The 19,637-nt window shown below is 45.1% G+C and overlaps 1 protein-coding gene across 1 annotated transcript in view; it reads left to right on the top strand.

The window, feature by feature from the left end:
• Positions 1 to 14,788, top strand: part of TBX4 (T-box transcription factor 4) — a 40,856-nt gene extending 26,068 nt beyond the window's left edge. Inside the window, exons 6-9 of the mRNA XM_074594580.1 lie at positions 7,838 to 7,990; positions 11,365 to 11,453; positions 12,534 to 12,775; positions 14,166 to 14,788. Coding sequence (XP_074450681.1) covers positions 7,838 to 7,990; positions 11,365 to 11,453; positions 12,534 to 12,775; positions 14,166 to 14,788 — 1,107 coding nt within the window. The remainder of the gene's footprint in view (positions 1 to 7,837; positions 7,991 to 11,364; positions 11,454 to 12,533; positions 12,776 to 14,165) is intronic.
• The last annotated feature ends 4,849 nt before the right edge of the window (positions 14,789 to 19,637 follow it).

Below are 19,637 nucleotides of genomic sequence, written 5' to 3'. Positions count from 1 at the left end.
CGCCTTTTAATTGCCATAATGGACTTTATCTGCTTTTGAAGTGGGAGGTTATTTCAGTTTCTGAGATGTAACCTACCGCCGTTCAAAGCTTACAGGGTATTATAGATGGTCTGTCACTTGTGATGACATTTTAAGTGATATTCCTGATTTTCTTGACCCAAATCTGCTGTTTACTGGCTTTACTCTTTAATGCTGATGAGTTTGTTATTTCTCTCCAGATTTATTATTTGCACACTTGGTTTTATTTGATTATCACTGAAAGACTTAATTTTTCTTCCAGTCTTGGGGTTTCCCTTTCATTTTTCTATTAATTCAATTTTAGCATTTTTCTATCTTTTCTCGCCAGGCGCGCTCGGGCACTTTAATTAGGTTAATGCCCTAGTAATCTTATGAAGCCTTCAATTTTATTTAGTTTTTTTTTTTTTTTTAAATTTGTTTGCTTTATGACTTGCGGCCAAGCAGTTTCCTCGCCGGGTGCTGGTATGAGGTTTATGTGCTGCCTCGGCAGCAGCCGCCCCACGGCTCCGCGGCAGTGCTGGGGATCGATCCGGCTGAAGGGACAGGATGGGATGGGATGGGATGGACGGGATGGGATGGGATGGGATGGGGCTGCGGCAGCTCCCAGGCGAAGTCCAGCCCGTTGGGAAGAGACGCAGCCTCGCTGGCTGCACCCAGCTGGTCCTCACTTGGAGAAATCTGTAGCAGGAGAGCAGCTTCACATCCCTATTCGCAACTAAAGAATTCTCATATATGATTTCTTTTATATATATATATATGGTTTCTTATATGATTTCTCATATATACATAATGTATATATATTATATATAATGTATTATATACTTTATATAATATGCAATATATTATAATATATAATGTACAATATACAATATATAATACATAATACATAATATATAAGTATAAAACACGTAACATAATATACAATACACAATATATATAGTGTATATATATAAGATTTCTTTTTTATATACATGGTTTCTTATAGGATTTCTTATATATATATAAAAAAGTATATAGTATTATATACGATGTATTATATACATTATATAATATGCAATATATTATAATATATAATATATAATGTATAATTTTATATTATATATTATAAAAATATTATATAATAACATATTACATATAATATGTAATATACAATACACAACATATAACTTATAAAATATATAATATAGGATACATAATATATAATATATAATACATAACATATATATTTTCATATATTTAAAAATAAGAAATATATAAGAATTTCATATATATATATATATATATATATATACACACATCTTTCCCATTACTAAGCTAGCTTTTTTCTCAGTCCATTTAAAACTTGAAAAAAAAATCTTTTGTCCATTTTGTCCGGCCCTAAATTTGAAGTAAATGTTTTTTTTGAGCATCACTAAGTCTTCTGCTGAAAGAATACCCTTGAAAAGACTGTTTTCTTCTCTTTTTGTTGTTTTTGTTTTGTTTTGTTTTTAACCCATCCATTTTAGGAAAGGGCTTAACAGCTGATCTGGGAAACAGTGGTGCCCAAATAAATGATAAAGCCCGATGTGAAGTTTTATATTGTTTGCTTTGTTCCTGGGGAAAAAAAAAAATAGAAAAAAAAAATAAAAAAAAAAGGGGCGGCGCTGTGTGCCGCCGGGGATGGCATGTGTTTCGCAGGGATGAATAGATCCGTATGAGCAACTTAAATCGCTGGGTCAGAAACAGCCAGTGGAGCTCTTGGTTGAAAAGAAGATTTACATCTCTTGTGTTAAATCTTTTTGTTGTTACATTACTGGTTCACACGAGTCAAATGCTGTGGATTTTAGTGAAGTTTAGCTTGAATCAGATCCTGGAGTCGTCTTCCAGTCTTGGGTGGGGAGCTGGCCCGGAGAAGGGTGGGTGAAGATGTCAGGGCTTGCCAAGGGCCTGTGGTGCCCATGGGTGACACGAGGCCACACAGCAGCGTGGGACGGACGCAGGGGTGTCCCAGGATCACCCCCCCGGGGTTCTCCCCGTCCTCGCCATTCAGAAACAACCGCTCACGAATAGCGTGGAGGTGGACTTCACACCAAACCTTCCTCACAAGGCCAGGAAACACCGTGATGAATTTCAGCTGATGTTGGATGAAAAAGGACCGAGAGGAAAAAAAAAAAAAAAAAAAAAAAAAAAAAAATCCCAGCTTTGGCCCTCTTATAAGGAACAATTTGTCTGAGCTCATGTTGAACCTTTTCCCAGGATTTTCCAGCCTTTCTTTTTTTTTTTTTCCTCCCCCATTGTGTGGATTGCCAGGACAGACGTGGGGGTTTGGGAGGCTCCTCCTCCGGCAGCGACGAGCCCGGCTGGCTGGAACGAGCCCCTTCCCACCCCCATTGGGGTGCTGCCCGCCCAGCCCCGCCGCGAGGCAGCCCGGTTTGAGCAGAGCGGGGTGAGGGCTTTCCTGGAGATGACTGAAAATAAATGGGATGAGGTTTAGGTAATTTTGGAGCTGCTGTAGAAGTTGACTGAAGATAGTGTTTTATTTGGTTGAACGCGATGATCTTAAGGGTCTTTTGCAACATAAATGGCTCTATGATTTTTAACTGCTTGCTCGGGGGGGGGTGTGCGCGCCATCATCCCGAGGTGGATGAGGCAGGGGTGGTGGCACTGTGGTCCCATCATCTGTCCCCGGGAGATGTCCCATCCAGCCCGGGCAACTCCTGCACTGATGCTGTGTGGCATCTCTGAGCCATTTGCTCCTAAAGAAAAGTTAGGTTTGGGGCGGCTTATGCCATCAATTGCTGTAAATGTTAATCGAGGTGAATTGGTTGCGATTCTGGAAGAGCCTCGTTGATTAATGTGCTCTTTTTTTTTTTCCTCCACGTGGGAGACGGAATCGTCAGGTTTTTGTTCTGGTCCTTCGCGCCCCCAGCTCAGCGTCCTGGTGCGGGACAAGGGCCAGCCTCAGCTCAAAGGCTTTTTCACTTTGAAAGAATAGAAGGAAGGAAGAAAGAAGCAGAAAATATATTAAAATGAGAGATTTTATATTAGTTATGTGATCCCCCGGGAGCAACCATAAAATTATGTGGCTTTTTCGTAGCCATTTACTATTCAATATAAAAAGGGCAGTTGCCATAACAACCACTGCATCATATGACATTCGATACCTTGGCGAAACAGGGAGCGCTCTTAAATCAACTCCCCAAATTTCATATGAAAGTAAATACATTTTACTGGTGATTTCAAGGCCAGTTTGCCTTGCGACAGCGATGCGGCACCATTACCCCGGCTAAGCTTCTGGCCTCTGAGCCCGATCCTGCAAACTGGCAAATGTCTTTGAGCCCTGAAGCCAACATTACTCAGCAGCGTGCGAGATTAGATGCTAAAGGAGTATGTTTTCCTAAGTAAAATTAAATGGAAGGAGAAAATAACACCCTTTTTTTTTTTTTTTTGACATTTGTTGCTGACTGGGGAATGCCAAAAAAATAAAGGAGTTGAGCTATGTTACGGCTTGAGTTACAGCTGCCAACTGTGTGATCAGCACAAAGGAGGGAGACGGGGGGGGGGGTAAAAAAAAGAAAAAAAGATGTTTATGTAAGCTCACATTTGACTTTGGAGTTCTTCTCGCTCCCAATCTGGTCCGCACGTGCGACTTTGAGGGGGTAGAAGTGACATCACCCTGGAGATCCGCTTTGGCTCCTCTCTGGCCGGCAGTAACAGAGTTATGGCGGCGCAGGGGGGGTGTGTGGGCAGAGCGGGGGCATCCCAGCGAGCAGCAGGCTCTGCGTCACGCTGACCGCCTTGGGAGGCAAGGGGTGTGAAATGGAGCTGTCTGGGGTCTCGCCCCAGGAGGGCCCCCACCGTCGGGTCCCCGCCAGGGCAGGTGCTTCCTTTGGTGCCATCCACGCGGATGCTCTTAAGGAACGTTGCCATTACACACATGGGTGGTTTTTAGCAGCCGGTTTGTTTCCGGAAAATGTGTGTTTTCCAGGCAGAGAGAGCGTTTGGGTGGCAGCGGTGGGAGATGGCATCCCCATGATGGCCCGTGTCGGGAGGTCGAGCCAAGATCCACTTCCTAAATTCGGGGTTGTCCATCTAATTTGAGGAGTCTGGTTGGGATATCTGATTCACATTTTGTTGTTGTTGTTTTTTTCTTTTTATTTTTCTTCAATATAGAAAAAAAGTGTATTTATTAGACTCCTAAATATGCCGCCATTTCCTGTAAGCTGAGCTGTTGCTTTCATAGGCAAATGGACTAGATCTCCAAGTTGCAGAGAGGCTTTCGGTCACTAAGCCAGTGTGTCTCAGTGCTGCTCAAGAAACACCATTTTCCGCTTTCCCTTACTAATTTTTTTATCCTTGGCCTTTATCATGTTATAATTCCCCTTTAACCGATACACCAGTAACTATTTTCATTAGCAAGACAAGGCAAACACCATTTCTTTTTTAGTAGCGAACCTATTTCAAACTACCTACATTTCGTACCAAAAACAATTTAAAAATGTGCGTGACAGTGTCTGACACTGACTTAATCTCCCCGCGCCCCGGCAATGAAAAAAATAAGTGCAGGAAAATATAAAGTTATTGTTTTAGCATCATCTTTGAGGGTGAGAGCTCCTACATCACCTCCTGTCCTGCTCAATGCCCAGCACCGACCAGCAGCAGCCGTGCTCTGTCCCCTCAGTTAAAATACTTCTCATTTTTGACACAATTCTTTAAGTTAATCTTTCCACTGGTGTTCGTCATCGGAGTGGAATTTACATTTGTTTTGTGTATTTTTAGCCAGGGACCAGTTTTCCACAGCAGCCTTGAAAACTATTTAGCCTGAATTGTTGGCGTTCAGCGTTGCGCAGGCGCGATGTTTTGCTGCTAAGGGTCGGGAGGCTTTTTATTTTTGAATGATTTGTAGAGTTTTTGAAGGCACAAGGCTTACACCAGGCAGAAGTGAGGAGGATGCGGGTGCAGACATAGCCTTCGTACGCGAGTCCTTTTTTCCAAGCCTGTGAAACGTTGGTTGTGAGGATGCAGAGAGTGGCCGCCGCCTCCCAAAAAAGATGTGAGAAATCGCATCCGAAACAGCACCACGACTTCCCGTTTTCATCCCCAATCTGACGTGCTGACCGCTCTGCCAAATAGCCGAAGGGATTTTTCTTTGTCATGTGAGAATGGCGTATTTTTATGGGACTTTGCTTTTGCTGGAAACTCTTCCCCGTCTGTGCCCGGGGACGCTGATTCGACGAAGTTAACCTCAGTGCTCTGTGGTTCTCACACCTATTAATCACGTTTCACGCCAGTGGTGGCTGTTTGGCTTTGATCTGGCACATCTCAAGGAGTTTCCTTTCGTGGTCCCCGCACTTGAAGAAATTCAGCACTTTCCAATGGGTTCTTACACTGAGACATGTGGGCAAATAGTCACTTCAGTGCAAGGGACAGAAATGCCCAGCCTCATAAGTGCAGTGGGATAAATTAAGCCATTTAGGGGATTCCCCCCCCCCCCCGCCTGAAAACATCCCACAGATATCGAGCAGTTCGCGATGACTCTCCAAGCAGGTTTGCAGCCGCAACTGTAACCTTGAGCATCTGTCAAAAATCCTTTCCTGAATGCTTTTATCAGGCTCCAAAAAGTTCCTTTTGGAAATTGTTTGGATGCCTTGGGTTTAAAGAGGTTATAAAAAAAAAATAATAAATTTTAAAGGGGGTTATTATAAGATACTACTTTGGAGGGGAAATACAGACTACTCATCCAGAGTGTATTGAAACTTGGGCTCCTAATTTTCCCTATGGAAATCTCAGTTTAAGATTGTTTTCTTCAGCCTGCTGCTGACTTGCTCTGACTCTGGGGACAAGACACCCGTCCTTGCTGGACCTGGGCAGGCAGGGACAGGCGGTGAGGAGAGCTCAGCACACCCCAGCTTCTGCTCCAGACACCCGCTATTTATCAGCTTGGCTCAGCTCTTAATTATTGAAAATTAAAATGCCCCTTCGTATGAAAGTCTTGGCCCTCTGGTGTTATTCATCTTGGCTTTGTTTTACGAGTGGCAGATAGATGAAAGCAGAGAAAAGGCTCCAAACCCAAACCTGAGCCGACCCTCTCAGATCTACACCCTGCACATCAACAGCCGCAAAGTGGTTAAGAGACTTGATGCAAAGCTGATAAAATGCCAAAAATTCCTCATTCTCTCTCTTGGGGAGCAGGGAAGGTTGTCTGGAAAATGTCAACAATAAAAATTGCATTTAAGTGGTATATAATGCAGCCAGCTACTGTGGGCAGAGTTACGTGCAGCCAGACGACGGGGTTTAAAGAGCACAAGCTCCCTACGCCACCTCCTGTCCCAGCTGGAGCGCACAGAGCAGTGCCGCCGCTGCCAGCTCTCCTCAGCACAGACGGGCACGAAACAGCCAAACTTCCTGAGCACAACCACCGAACACGGAGAAAATGTCTTCTGTTCCTTGACAATTCTCATTTAAAATTGGCTAAATCTACAAGTAGTGTAAACTGATGCTGCTCTGTTGTATTGCGTACATCCATGCATCCACCTACCCATCCATCCATTCATCTACCTATCCATCCACCCACCCACCCACCCACTTATCCATCCATCCATCCATCCATCCATCCATCCATCCATCCATCCATCCAACTACCACCAGTGGAAGACACCACCTGTGGTCTTTCTTACTTGGCCCTTTGTCCGTGTCTCCGTCAGGGATGGATGTGTCCTTGCAGGCTGCTTTGGGCACCCCAGTACGAGGAGGTGTCTCAGCCTGGCTGGAGAACCCCTCGCCTCTAGGACCAGCCGGGCTCGGGCAGGACAGACTCAATTGTCCAATTTTTGAGAAGGAAGAAGAGATTGCAAAGAGTTATGCCAAGAAAACAAGAGGAAAGCAGTATTTCTTCTTTGCCCAGTAAAAGAAATAAAGGCTTTTCTTAAAACCATTCAATTTCTTAAAAGAAATTCCATTTCTGAAAACCATTTTCTTCTGTAGCATCTGGGCACGTCCCTTCTTTGTGGAAGAACAATGCTGCAGGGCCGGGCTGGGCCGGGTGGCACGGCCAGGGCTGGGGCCAGCAGCCCCCGGCTGGGGTAGCCCCGCTTGGCCCCTGGTGCTCCATCGGACCTGGGCCCGGGCTGTGCAACCCCCCCGCATCCCAGCGCTTCCTTGCCTCCCCCGGCCCCCCCATAAAAAAGCGCTTGGCTGGCTCCTGCCTCTCACTCGCAGAAGCCACCGAGTGACTGCGAGAGGTGCCCGGACCCAGCCACCCGCAAGGAGCCGCTCCACAAACAGGAGGGAAAAAAAAATAAGTCTCCTCTTTTGTATTTTCTTTTACCAGCAGATAAAAGAAAAATAGCTTTCTTCTTTTTTTATTTTCCCCCCTGTGGTTTGTGTGATTTTTTTTTTTTTTTGCCTCTGCTAAACTATGTATTTTTCAGCTCAGTAAAGTATTTATTAGGAATCTTTATGGACCAGTCTGCTGGTGAATTATATATATTGTACAGCTTCAGCATGAGCTGCGAAAAAAATTTATGGCTTTTTTTTCTACCCAGCCTGACTCTATCCAATAGCAATAAGAAAATGAGAGTTTACCAGAAAAGCTTTAAGTTCAGTTGTGCTTGCCAGAGCAGCAGATACCTTTTCTGTCTTGGTTCCTGTGCATTTATAGAATGTAATTTTCCCCTCTAATTTGGAAGCAAAGCTAAAGCTGAGCACTAGTGAGATTTTGTGTCCTGCTAGTAAAGTCTGTTGAATAGCTATGGATTGTCTGTTCTGTTGGTTTTTTTTTTTGGTTTTGTTTTTTTTTTTTTTAATTGGATTTCTTACTTTAGCATCAATTGTTTTTCAGATCATTCTTAATTCAATGCATAAATACCAACCACGACTGCATATTGTGAAGGCGGATGAGAACAACGCTTTCGGCTCGAAGAACACAGCCTTCTGCACCCACGTTTTTCCAGAGACATCCTTTATATCAGTGACCTCTTACCAGAATCACAAGGTAAGGCTGCTTTTCTGCCTAAAAAGGCACTTAACTTCTCTTTGTGGGCTTTTGCAAGGCTGCGAAATGACCTTCCAAAGTGCTGGGGCACAGGGCTGTGGTGAGCAGGGTCTGGCTGCTGGGAGGCAAGGGCAGAGCCTGTTTCGCTGCTATTGTGCGGCAGAAAACGCCTCTTTTAAAAGACCAGTTTCCATCCCAGCCCTGCAAGAATTAAGCAAGAGATGAGGAGCCAGAGGATGCAGCGAAGAAGCAGCCTGACCATCGTTGGGCAACAATGTCTTGGCAAACCCTGCGAGGCCGGGCACTAATGAATCGGCGTGCTCATAAAGGCTGAGATGTCATTCAAAACAGCAAGGAAACCTAATAATGACTAGTAAAGCTCGCTCGTAAATCTACAGTGAAAAGTAATTATGGTATGTGTATTTAGTGAGACATACGAGGAATGTAACCATAAAAACGCAGCTAAGAGCCCGCTCTGTGCTTAGCACACGAAGGCAGGAGGGGGTTTGTGGGTTTGGGTTTGTTTTGGGGGGATATAAAGTACAAAGGGGTGGGTTCTGCGTTCCGGGTGCACGTCACAGACACCCCAGTACCGTGGGGTTTGGCTGCTCTGGTTCTTTTGCGTGTTTGCAGTGGTGGCAGTGGGTGGTGTTCGGTCTGAGGTTACTGGGGGGACAGACAGCAATGGGACAGTCAATTGTCACCTCCCTGTGACAGCGGGTGCCCTGTCACCGCGGCAGGGAGAGGAGAGGATGCCAGGCAGGGGATGGCAAGGCTCCGTTTTCAATCCTGCTACCGGTTTACCTGCCTTTGCGCAAGCTCCTGCTCCCCTGCACTTTTCCTACCGGTGAAGTTGAACTTGCAGGGTTGTTTGAGGATTAATTGGAGTTTTTAAAGTACTTCGGGATTCATAAATAAAGGTGCAGAGTGAAGCAACACTGCCGGAGCCCTCCCGTCACCCCGAATGGGAAATCTGCCATGTGTTACTGGATCAGCTCCTTTTCTACACGTTCATGGGAAACGACTCCAGGAACAGGAACATACGTGAAATTCTTCCTCCCCAATTAGCTGACCAGAGCTTTTCCTCCCAAGCAGGATGCCTGTATGCCCTTTGGTGCTTGAAGCGTAGGGTCCTTGCAAGGCTCTGCAATTAGTGAGCCAGTTAAAAGGCTCAGAGCAGAAACATGGATGTGTGTGTTATGGTAAGACAGGGGCAAAAAAAAAAAAGTCGTCCCTATTTGGACACTGAAGTGAATCCTGTTTGAAAAGTTGTAGCTGTTGGTATAAAATGACCAGTTGCCCAAACGTGGTTAACCAAAAAGGCTCGAAAGAGCTTATTTAATACCTACTTAAAACGTCCCGCGTGTCAATAGTGCCTTTCATCCCTAAGGTTCCCAAAGTGCTTTATAAACTTAATACTTCCACTGTCGTTGCCATACAACCACTGCTGGGGGTTCAGCAGCTGGCAGCAGCGGCACAGAGTGGACCTGACAGGTTTAGGGAAAGTGCCCCAGACGAGCCCTAATTCTTTCAGGAAGCTCCTGCGAGGAGCCGCCCCGGTGCTCCCAGCTCTGGCTCTGGGGTTTGCAGGCTGGGGGGGGTTGGATGCCATCCCGGAGGGGGACATGGCGGTCCGCAGCCGAGGAGCAGGAGGCAGAAGGTCTCGCCACAACCTCACTGTGGTCTCGAGCAAATCGCAACCTCAGAGAAATATCCAAACGGTTTTATTTCTTCTCTTAGGCATTAACAATTAAAATCCCGGTCTGGGCATCTTTTAGAAAAAAACAAACCACCGAATTATTTTTAGCTCAGAAATATCCTGTTAGCAAGAACTGTCCTTGCGAAAAATCATCTTTCTAAACCAAAAAGGAGAGTTGTGGTTACAGACCACTGTGTGTGGGGCTCCCAGTGGTGGAAAGCTGATGCCAGAGGCTACCCCTAAGTACAGCTCGGTGAGGACGGTGTAGGTGTTCACCCGAAACTCCCTCCTGGGCTGGATGAAGCCAGGGGAAGGTGACAAGGAAAGGCTGGAGCCCTGATTCTGCCCATGTCAGAGGAAAACCAGAGTCACTAAATAACAAAATTAAATTAAGATGTACAAACCTGATGTCGGGCTGTGGGTTAGGAAGGGCCCTACGCTTCTCGTGGTCTGTCAGCTACCCTGGAGTCACTGTGGGAGCAGAAGGGAAAAGCTCGAGCCCTCGAGGCTGGTTAAATTCACATGTCACCACCTTCCTTCTCCATCACAGATACCGGCCAGCTGTTTTCTCAGGAGTTTTTTGGTAAGGGATATTTTTCAGCATTGCTAGCAGTTAATTACAGCAACACTCTTGTAAATCATCCAAGGGAGCCTTGGGTGTATGTTTGTCCCCAGACACACGTACATCTATTTAGGAGATGGATGTTTTAAGAGCTCCTGTGTCCCTACAAACACTCTGGTGGTTTTCTGGCATTTTCCAGCTCCTGAAACCCTCTCAGATGATCTTCCTCGCTCTTTGTCTTTGCAACATCCTTTGTTAAAGAAAGAGGTGGTTTATTTTCATTTGTCACTGGTACCTCTTCCTGGCATTCCTGACCATTGTACGGGTTTGATTTGTACCTGTCTTATACAGGGAAGGAAGCAGGTGGCAGGATGGCAAGGGAAAACTATATTTACTGTGGCTGTGAGACAGAAAAAGAATGGAATATTTTTAAAGGAGATCTCACCCATCATTTTTTTAACAGAATTTTCATGAAATGGCAGAGCTTTCACAGTTCCCTTACAAAAGCTGAGCTCCATCAAAATTACGTCTAGGCCAAGTCAATTCTAAGGCATTTTGACCCTTTTAATACACTGCACCTCTTCTGGGGAAAGGCAGTTCTTGCAAAAGGCAGCACTTTTCCTTTGCCCAAAGACTATTCATTATTTGAGTTACGAGTCTTTTCACAGCAGAACAATGACTGTAAATGTATATAAAATTGTTATGGAGCTGAGAGATCACCACACTGTAAGGAATAGGGGTGTCTAACATGGAGACATAGAAAACTTTCTTTTAAATCAGACATATATTCTCACCCATAAGAGCCCAGAATAAGACCACAGGACCGAGCCTTAAGGAAATTTGCATCTGTGTCCTCAATTTTGTCAGCTTTAAAAGCTGCTTCTACAAGATCTAGTACCGACCTCCACAGCTCAGTTTCTCTCTCAGCTGTGAATGCAGACGCGCTGCCCCTGCCACCACGTCTGCAGGCGGCTGAACCTCTCGCAGACGCCGCGTGTCACGGGGTGTCGCGTGGGACAGTGCACCCAGAGACCCACCGCCTCCAACCTGCTGCTGCGCCTTTCGGTCTGATCTGTTTTCAAACGCTTTACACTTGGTTTCGTTCTTTTAAAGATAACCCAGCTGAAAATCGAGAACAACCCCTTTGCCAAGGGATTCAGGGGCAGCGACGACAGCGACCTGCGCGTGGCACGACTGCAGAGGTATGGCCGAGCGGGGACAGGGGGGACAGCAGTGAGGAGGGGCTCAGCGGGATGGTCTCCTGCCCGGCTCGTGGGGGTCGGGGGGTTGCTGCAGTGGGCATGCGTGTGTGCAAGAGTGCACTGAGCCCAGGGAAAGCATACGGGCAAGCAGCGTCCGACACGCAGCCGGCCAGCGCACCCTCCAGACGCTGAGCCCTGTGCAGAAATCCAGCCTTACTGACCGTATAAGTATTGAATTACTTTGGGCTTTTTGGTCCTTTTCACACGGGCTATTGTTTTTGCTTGAAGAGCAATACTGTTTAAATCACAGGGATTTCTGCTACAGTAAGACGCTATCCCAAGGGCAACAGATAAATGAAACATGGTTCTGATTTTGTCTACAAGTCCCTTGCTAATATCATCCCAGGGGAAAAACTAAATTCCTGAAACAAACCTAGGATTCCCAACCACGAAACCAAATAGCACCTGCAGTCAGTAGCTACATCTATCTAAGCCATCAAAACAAGTCTTTCTGCCGGAGACGACCAGCCTATATGGGCACACTCCTATACGAGCCACCCCAGCACGGGGACCACCTGCGTTGGGAGACCTAGGAAGGTGGGGACACACCAGCAACTTCCCAGGAGTCCTGCTCCATCGGTGCAGAGGAGGCTTAGGCAGTGCAGAGAGCTCGTTCCCAAGTGCCCCCCATCTCGTTATACCATGCTTCATCGTTTCCTCCCAAACAATGCTTTAATTCTTATTCTGCTACTAATGTGCTGCACCTCTTTGGAGGAGAAGTTGTTAAAGGTGCCTGTGCCATGGGGGCATCACATTTTCTTGCGTGTGAAGGGCTTTTTAATTAGGGCTTTTAATGCCATTTATACCCCTGAAAAGCTCTTCCTCTAATTCAGTGACACACTCTGTGTGGTGTTGTAATACTTGCCCACACCCAGCAAAGTGTAATGAGTTCACCGTCTTTGGCCAAGGGTGTTGAAGTCATTGGACGGAGATCCTCTAGGGAATCCAAACTAATATTTCATCTTTCTGTTAATGCTGATTGCTCTCTAACTGGTAATAATTTTTTCTTACCTCCTTTAGCAAAGAATATCCAGTAATTTCCAAAAGCATCATGAGGCAGAGGTTGGTGTCCAGTCACGGCCAGCTTTCAACAAAGCCAGATGTTAACCCACTTCATGGGAATCACCAGACCCTTCAACATTATCAGTATGAGAACGGTGCTCACATGCAATTTGCAGCTTCAGACACTCAAGATCTGCCACTCAACACCTTCACAGCACAGAGGGATTCAGGGCTCTTCTATCATTGCCTAAAAAGAAGAGGTAACTCGAGTTTCCAGCTAGAAAAATATTATAGCAAATAAACCTAAGAGCACGAGCGCTGAAAGCTTACTGCTAATTCCAGTTCATTTCGGATGGGTCTCCTAGGCCTTGATCTTCAAAGATACTGATGTGAAGTGTTTTGGAGGGTCAGGGCCCAAGAGCTGGGATTTTGGGCAGTTATTAGTGGTTTTGTCCCATAGAAGGCAAATTCAGACTCTGAGTCGGAGACAAAAAAAATAATCAAAATGCATAATTCAAATGGCATGAAGCTGCGCTGGAAAATTATCCATTGTTAGAATCAGCTGAGTTAATAATTGTTTGGAGGGGGCCTTATCTCTCCTGAGATGTTTTGACACTGCCATTAGCGTTAATGAAATGATACCCGTTCAGCACTTTTCCAGGACGAAGCCATTAGCAATTCTCTCGATGTTGGCAGATTAGTGGGACTGTGGTAGTTGGGAAGCATCCCTCTCTTCTTATCCACCACTTCTCAAGTTTAAGTGAGCTATAACTACATTCTCTTCCTTTTAGTCCAGCATCAGATGAGATCATGACATGTTTTAAGTTAAACGGAAAAATTTTGCACAGAAAAAAAATATCCTTCTATTCGCATGTCTCATTGGCCGCTAATTCGTTTAAGCTGTGAGAATCCTCTGATCATGGGCAAATGAAGAATCTAACAGCACCAGTAATGAGGACTGCGAGGCAAATGCGGAATTTTAGCAGATGTTTAATCTACAGATGAATTCACTAATTCATCCAGAGAATATTCCTAACAACTAACAGAACCCTGCTGGTAAACACAGCCACGGTCGTGGTGATCCGTAGGAGAGGGGCTACAGCTTCTCCGCGTAAAGCTGAGGGCAGGACTGATGACCGGGAAAGGGCTCCTTTATCTGGAAATATTTCTGCAGCTTTTGACGTGAATATCTGGGAAATGTACAGTCATTTTTGTAACGACAGGAAGGCAGGCCGCGATAAGACCCTTTAAGAGACTTCTTGAATTTGTCAGGAGTAACACTGCAAGAGTGTCAGGGACCTCTCTTATCTGGATGAACAGAAGTAATCTCTGATGTGAGAATGGTAGCCCAAGTCCCTCACTTAACCTGATAAATGTCACCAGAAAGCTTTGAGGCTGAGGGGATTAGCCTGACATTTGCAACACAATGTCTTTTTGACGTTGTACATTGTTTTCCCCCCTGAACTAAAGTGGTTTAACTGGATTAATCTGAAAAAGAGCACCAGTTGTTTTGAGAAATAATCACAGATTGCATGCTCGGCTTCTGAGGGGACTCCATAAAACCACCCCAGGCTCTTGGCAGACTGCTCTTAAACACCATCGCTCTGGGAGCTGCTCCTGAACGTGCATTTTTTTTGTTGTCATTTGCAGAAAGTGCTCGACACCTGGACCTGCCCTGCAAACGCTCCTACCTGGAAGCCTCCTCTTCTGTAGGAGACGATCACTATTTCCGCTCCCCGCCTCCGTACGATCAGCAGATGTTAAGCCCTTCCTATTGCAGCGAGGTGACTCCGCGGGAAGCGTGCATGTACTCTAGTTCTGGGGCTGAAATTGCTGGCGTCTCAGCGGTTGACGACTTGCCACCTCCACCTCCCCCCTTGAGCTGCAATATGTGGACTTCTGTCGCACCTTACACCAGCTACAGTGTTCAGACAATGGAAACTGTCCCTTACCAGCCTTTCCCTGCTCATTTTACGGCCACCACCATGATGCCGCGGCTCCCGTCCATCACGGGTCAAGGCTCGCAGCCACCAGGTAACAGCCACTTCAGTGTCTACAACCAGCTGTCCCAGTCTCAGGTTCGGGAGCGCGTTCCTTCTTCATCTTTCCCGAGGGAAAGGGTGCACCCGTCTGTGTGCGAGAGAAAACCCCCCTCTCCGCACCTAAACGCGGCGAACGAGTTCCTGTACTCACAAAGCTTTTCCTTGTCGAGGGAGTCGTCGCTGCAGTATCATTCAGGGATGGGGACTGTGGAGAACTGGACTGACGGATGACTCTGACGGCCAAGCGATGCCACAGCCAACGTTACTGCTCCAGGACAGTGTTCAATCAGTGTTGATACCTGTGGGTAACTTGCACTTCGGTGAGACACATGTGCATTTCCAGAGGGATTTGTGTGGGTGAAGAGCTTGTATCTTCAGACACACAGAGAATTACATCTCCTGTCTCGGTGGGCTGGATTCTCTTACTGACTCCCGAATAAATTAATTCTCGCGTCTTCATTACTGATCCAGTAGGAACCACCTTCATGACTAACAAGTGAAGTAGCTAGTCATTTTCTTTTGCTTGTAATATTAAACATCCACGGGCAAATTTTGTCTATTTGGGGAAAACAGGAGCTTCACTTTCACGGTACTTGGTTTGTGAAGTCACAGCATCCCAAAGCTCAAAGGAAAAAGCGACCTGTTCGGTTGCGTAGTTCAAGGACTGCTGTAGCAGCACTTCTTTAGCTCTTTTTGTCTGTAGAAATTCCCTTCTTCCTCTGGAAGTGACGGAGCCGTAGGAGCGCAGGGGCCGGCGGGGAGGCTCGGCGGTGGGGTCAGGGAGCTGCGGTGCCACTCTGGTACCTCCCCGGCGCAGCACAGGGTTCGTGCCATGGCGCAGAGAGGAGATGGCACCAATGCACAAATGTCTCTTCTTCCCCCCACAACACCATCGTTCGTGGCTGTGGGAAACTAAGAAGTGATGCATTATGCCCGAGGCCAAACAGCAAATGAATTGCAGTGTTAGGAACAGACCCAATGTCTTCAGACTCCCATCCATTGATTGAATCACACTTGCTTATTGCAATATATTTATGAAGTTTAAGCTTAAAAGTTGCTAATACTTTCCAGAAAGGATTTCTGTATTTGCTGGTCCTTGATTTCTTTCGTATTCAGCTGAAACGCGCCTTTTGTGCTATGTTTTTTTTTCCTTTTGCAGCTAGCTCAGACAGAATTGTTTTTCAGCATAAAGGAGGCATAGAGGAATATTTTCTTAATCGTGGGGTGGGATGAGTTCCCATTACCCGTCAGGCTTTACAGTGTACAAATATTTGTAGAACAGGTAAAAATCTGTAACCAGTGTATACATTGCTACTATTGTTTACTGTGGAAGTATCTTGAAATGACTCCTTCAGCGCTGGCTTTGCCTACCAAGAGTGTCCCTATGAGGACAGGAGGCATCAGGTGAGGAGGGATCACTCAGCGACAGCCACGGCCTCGCGTGGGAAAGCAAGCTGTGCTCTTTCTGGAACGAAACTCCCATTGCCTTCACCCAAAGATCTCCCGAGCAGGGATGCGGCCTCCTCTGGTCCTCAGTGTGTCCATCCTGCTGAGCTCCCGGGTGATGCTGTCCCCAGGGATGGCAACACAGAGGTGATGCTGGGAGTTTGGTTCCACTAAAAAGCGCAATATTTAAGCTCTAGTCATGCACAGCAGGGTTTTTTTTCCCCACCCTCTGCTTCCCAAATGAGCAATGGCAAAAAGCTGAAATACCAATTTGGAAGGCGGGAGGTACTTCTGCGTTTGGATGAATCCGTTCCCATGAAGAGAAGCTGATGGATGAGGGCGGCTGCTTGCAGTGAGACAACCCTGAGGCCACTAAAGTGGAGGTCACGTTTCCACCAGGACAATCTCATACACCCATTCAGCAGACGATGTGTGTGACCGGTGTGGATTTTGTAATCAGATTTTGGAAATCACTACAATTTTTGCATGCTGAATAGCTATTTATATACATATATATTTTATATATATATATAAAAAAATATATATATATCACAAATGCAGGCCACGTGTCCAATTCAGCTTTGCTTTTTACAAGTGAAATACTTAATAAAAATGAATGTTGCAAGGTTTTTTTGGAAAGACATCTATTTAAGATTTTTTTTTTTTTATTACACACCTTTGATGTAAAAACTAAGAATTGGTTAGATAAAAAAAACATATATACTACAGATAAATCTTTATTAGAAACCACATTAGATACAGGTGGTATGGAATTTTTAAATGTTTGTTACATAGCATGGACATTTTATTTTACATATCAGAACATAAAGTCATTTTACTACTATAAGCTGTCTCTGGGTGCATTTCAATAATTAGTATAAAAATGTTCCGTGGTGAATGACTGGGTGCCTCGTCTGTCTTCTGTCTCCTACTGTCCGATTATACCCATCTCACCCTTTCCCAAGATGCACACTTGACCCTTTTCTTTACCATCTACACAGTTCCTCTGTCAAACTTGAACTGCCCACTGCAAGACTAACGGGGTTTTGGGTGGTTTGTGGTACCTCGTGTTTCTTTTTTCTAACGGACACATGAATCGACCTGCACACACCGAGCACCACTAGGCTGAGCTAAAATCAGCCACTGGCCTGATAACAAGAGCACCAAAATGATGTCCCTGTACTTATGCGCAGATCAGTTACAACGACAATAGTGAAGAATTAAAGGTTGGAGGTGGGGGGAGAGGTCTGAGGGTGTCACTGCCCACAATTTGAAATGCTCAGTTCATTTCTCATGGTGACACTGAATCAACACCAAACGAGACAAATGCTGCCACCACAACCTAAAAATTAATGGGGTCAGCAGCCCAGAGTCCAAATGACAAGCTAGACTGGATCTTTTGCCTGTTTTACAAATATGATTAACAGAATAACAATGTCATTTTTAATGAATAATCATTGCTTCTATTTTTAACCATGTACCTTCTGCTCATCAATGCGATATTTATTGATTTAAGGCAGTTTTAAAAGTAACTCCTATGAGAATTGTTTCAATAGCTTTCAGTTCATGCAGGGGATGTAGAGGAGACTTAAACATGTAATTAATCCAAGTTTTAACTTGCGAGCACACAGGAGGCACCGCTGTCAGCCTTTGTAAAGGGCACAGGGGAGGCTCAGCCCCAAGGCAGCCACTGGAGCTGAGCAAGTGCCTCTGAAACCCTGTGGCAAATATCAAGCTTTTAGTTATAAAAATAGTACATGATATTTGCGAGTACAGGACCTGATTGTAAAAGGCTGAGTTAGCACATAAACGTGCAAAATTTGGATATATGCTAATCTGGTCATCTGGGCTCCTTTTATAGTCAACAGAGAGAGATCAGACATTTAGATTAAAATGGGATGAATCATTCTTTAGTGATGATCTTTTTCCACTGAGAGAGGAATCTAGCTCAGCCACTTAGACTAGATTTCCCATTTCTAAATAGCTAAAGTTAGTGGGATCCCACTTCTCCCTGACATTTATAAGAGCATTTAGATAGCATTAAATAGCACTCAGCTTACAAATCACATTCCACCTGAGCACAGACCCATAGCCAGCACATCCCTGAAACACGTTCTGGTTGTGTTAATTTATAGAATGAAAATGTGCTGTTCTATTTTGCTTTGGGGCTTGGGTTTTTTGGTTCGTTTTTTTTTCATTGCAAAATTTCTAACCTGTTTATGTATCCGATCCCAAGAGCCAGCTCACGGGCAAGGCGGGTACCCAGGTTCCACTTCATTTCTTCTGCATTTCGCACGTGGGTAGGTCTGGCGGTTGCTGAGCGTGCGACTCCCCATCGAGCACCCGTCTATGCAGCATCGTTTCCCGTGACGCCTGCCGGGCAGCGTGCTGCCCAGCCATGGGCATTCAGGAACAGAGAGCACAGCAACACCGAGGTATCCTTGACAATCTGGAGGCAGAAAGTTAATGGTCTATTTGTTTTTCAAATCAGAAACACTGAACCGCGGACATCATTAAAAAAAATAATCCCTACAACCTGCACAGCATTAAAATAGATCAAGCACGCTTACTGCACCCGGGCTTGATTTACTACAGTCTAAACAGCTTTTTTACTTCTCAAGAATGTGGAGAACTTCACGTGTGTGGAGGCTTTTTCAGCTCTAGCTCTAGTTAGATGGCTTGTTGCATCGTAACAGGGAACAGCGATCCAAGTGCAGAAAAACTAGGTCCATTTCAAATCAGATTAAGGCAAAAATTAGCAAGCAAGGAAAACTTGGATACACACGAGGTCTGTTTTCCATTGATGTATTCTAATCTGTACCTGAAAGGCTAGGGGACTTTTTTATTCTGTTTTTCTTTAAGGTAGATGTCCAAATTTAATATTGGCACAAGCAAGCGCAGTTCCACCGAGTCCAAGAGCACTTATGCCAGCACTGAGTTTGGACTTCGCTCTAAATAGAACAAATATTTGTATCAGTTTGCTGAGTATGTGAGTAATACGAATATTTGCCAAAATTTAAACAAGCTAAACTTAAGTCATGCCAAAAGCCCCACCATTCAATTTGGTATCATTGGCAGCTCACAGGCTCAAGAGAGGCCTAAGTCTGGAAGAGCCGGGGTGTTTTTGGCAAACACTAATTTTTTTTTTCTCTCTCTCCACATTTTGGAAAATTTGTGCCTCTCTGTATTAATTTATGATGTCATTAAATAATTCTTTTTGCAGCTTGTACAGAAAGAATGTTTCTTTTGAAGATGAGAACTCCCCTGAGGATGGTTATAGTGAAAAATTCCAGCAGGCAGGAAAAAAAACCCCTCCTCTCTCCTTGGCCACTCACGTTTCTGCAGTAGTGTTTGAACAGCAAAAAATTTACAATATTTTAATTTAAGGTCCTGCTCCAAGGAGGTGCCATGTGCTTGACTGTGACAAGAGGCAGCCTAAATTCTATGCGATTTGAGGGTTTTTATCGCTGTGATAGTAGGCTGGAAGAGAAATCATGAGTCTGTGACTCACTAGTGGAGAGAATATGGGTTTGAAATGATTTCCTTTCCACAAAGTACAGGATCAATATTAAAAATGAAAGAGAAGAAAATACTGGTAACGGTACAACAAAAGCAAAAAGCCTTGTCCAACATG

The sequence above is a fragment of the Larus michahellis genome, chromosome 7, assembly GCF_964199755.1.
Source record: "Larus michahellis chromosome 7, bLarMic1.1, whole genome shotgun sequence".
In the NCBI taxonomy this organism is placed as follows: Eukaryota; Metazoa; Chordata; class Aves; order Charadriiformes; family Laridae; genus Larus; species Larus michahellis.
The sequence above is the reverse complement of the archived record's forward strand: the minus strand, read 5'-3'. Positions and strand labels throughout refer to the sequence as shown.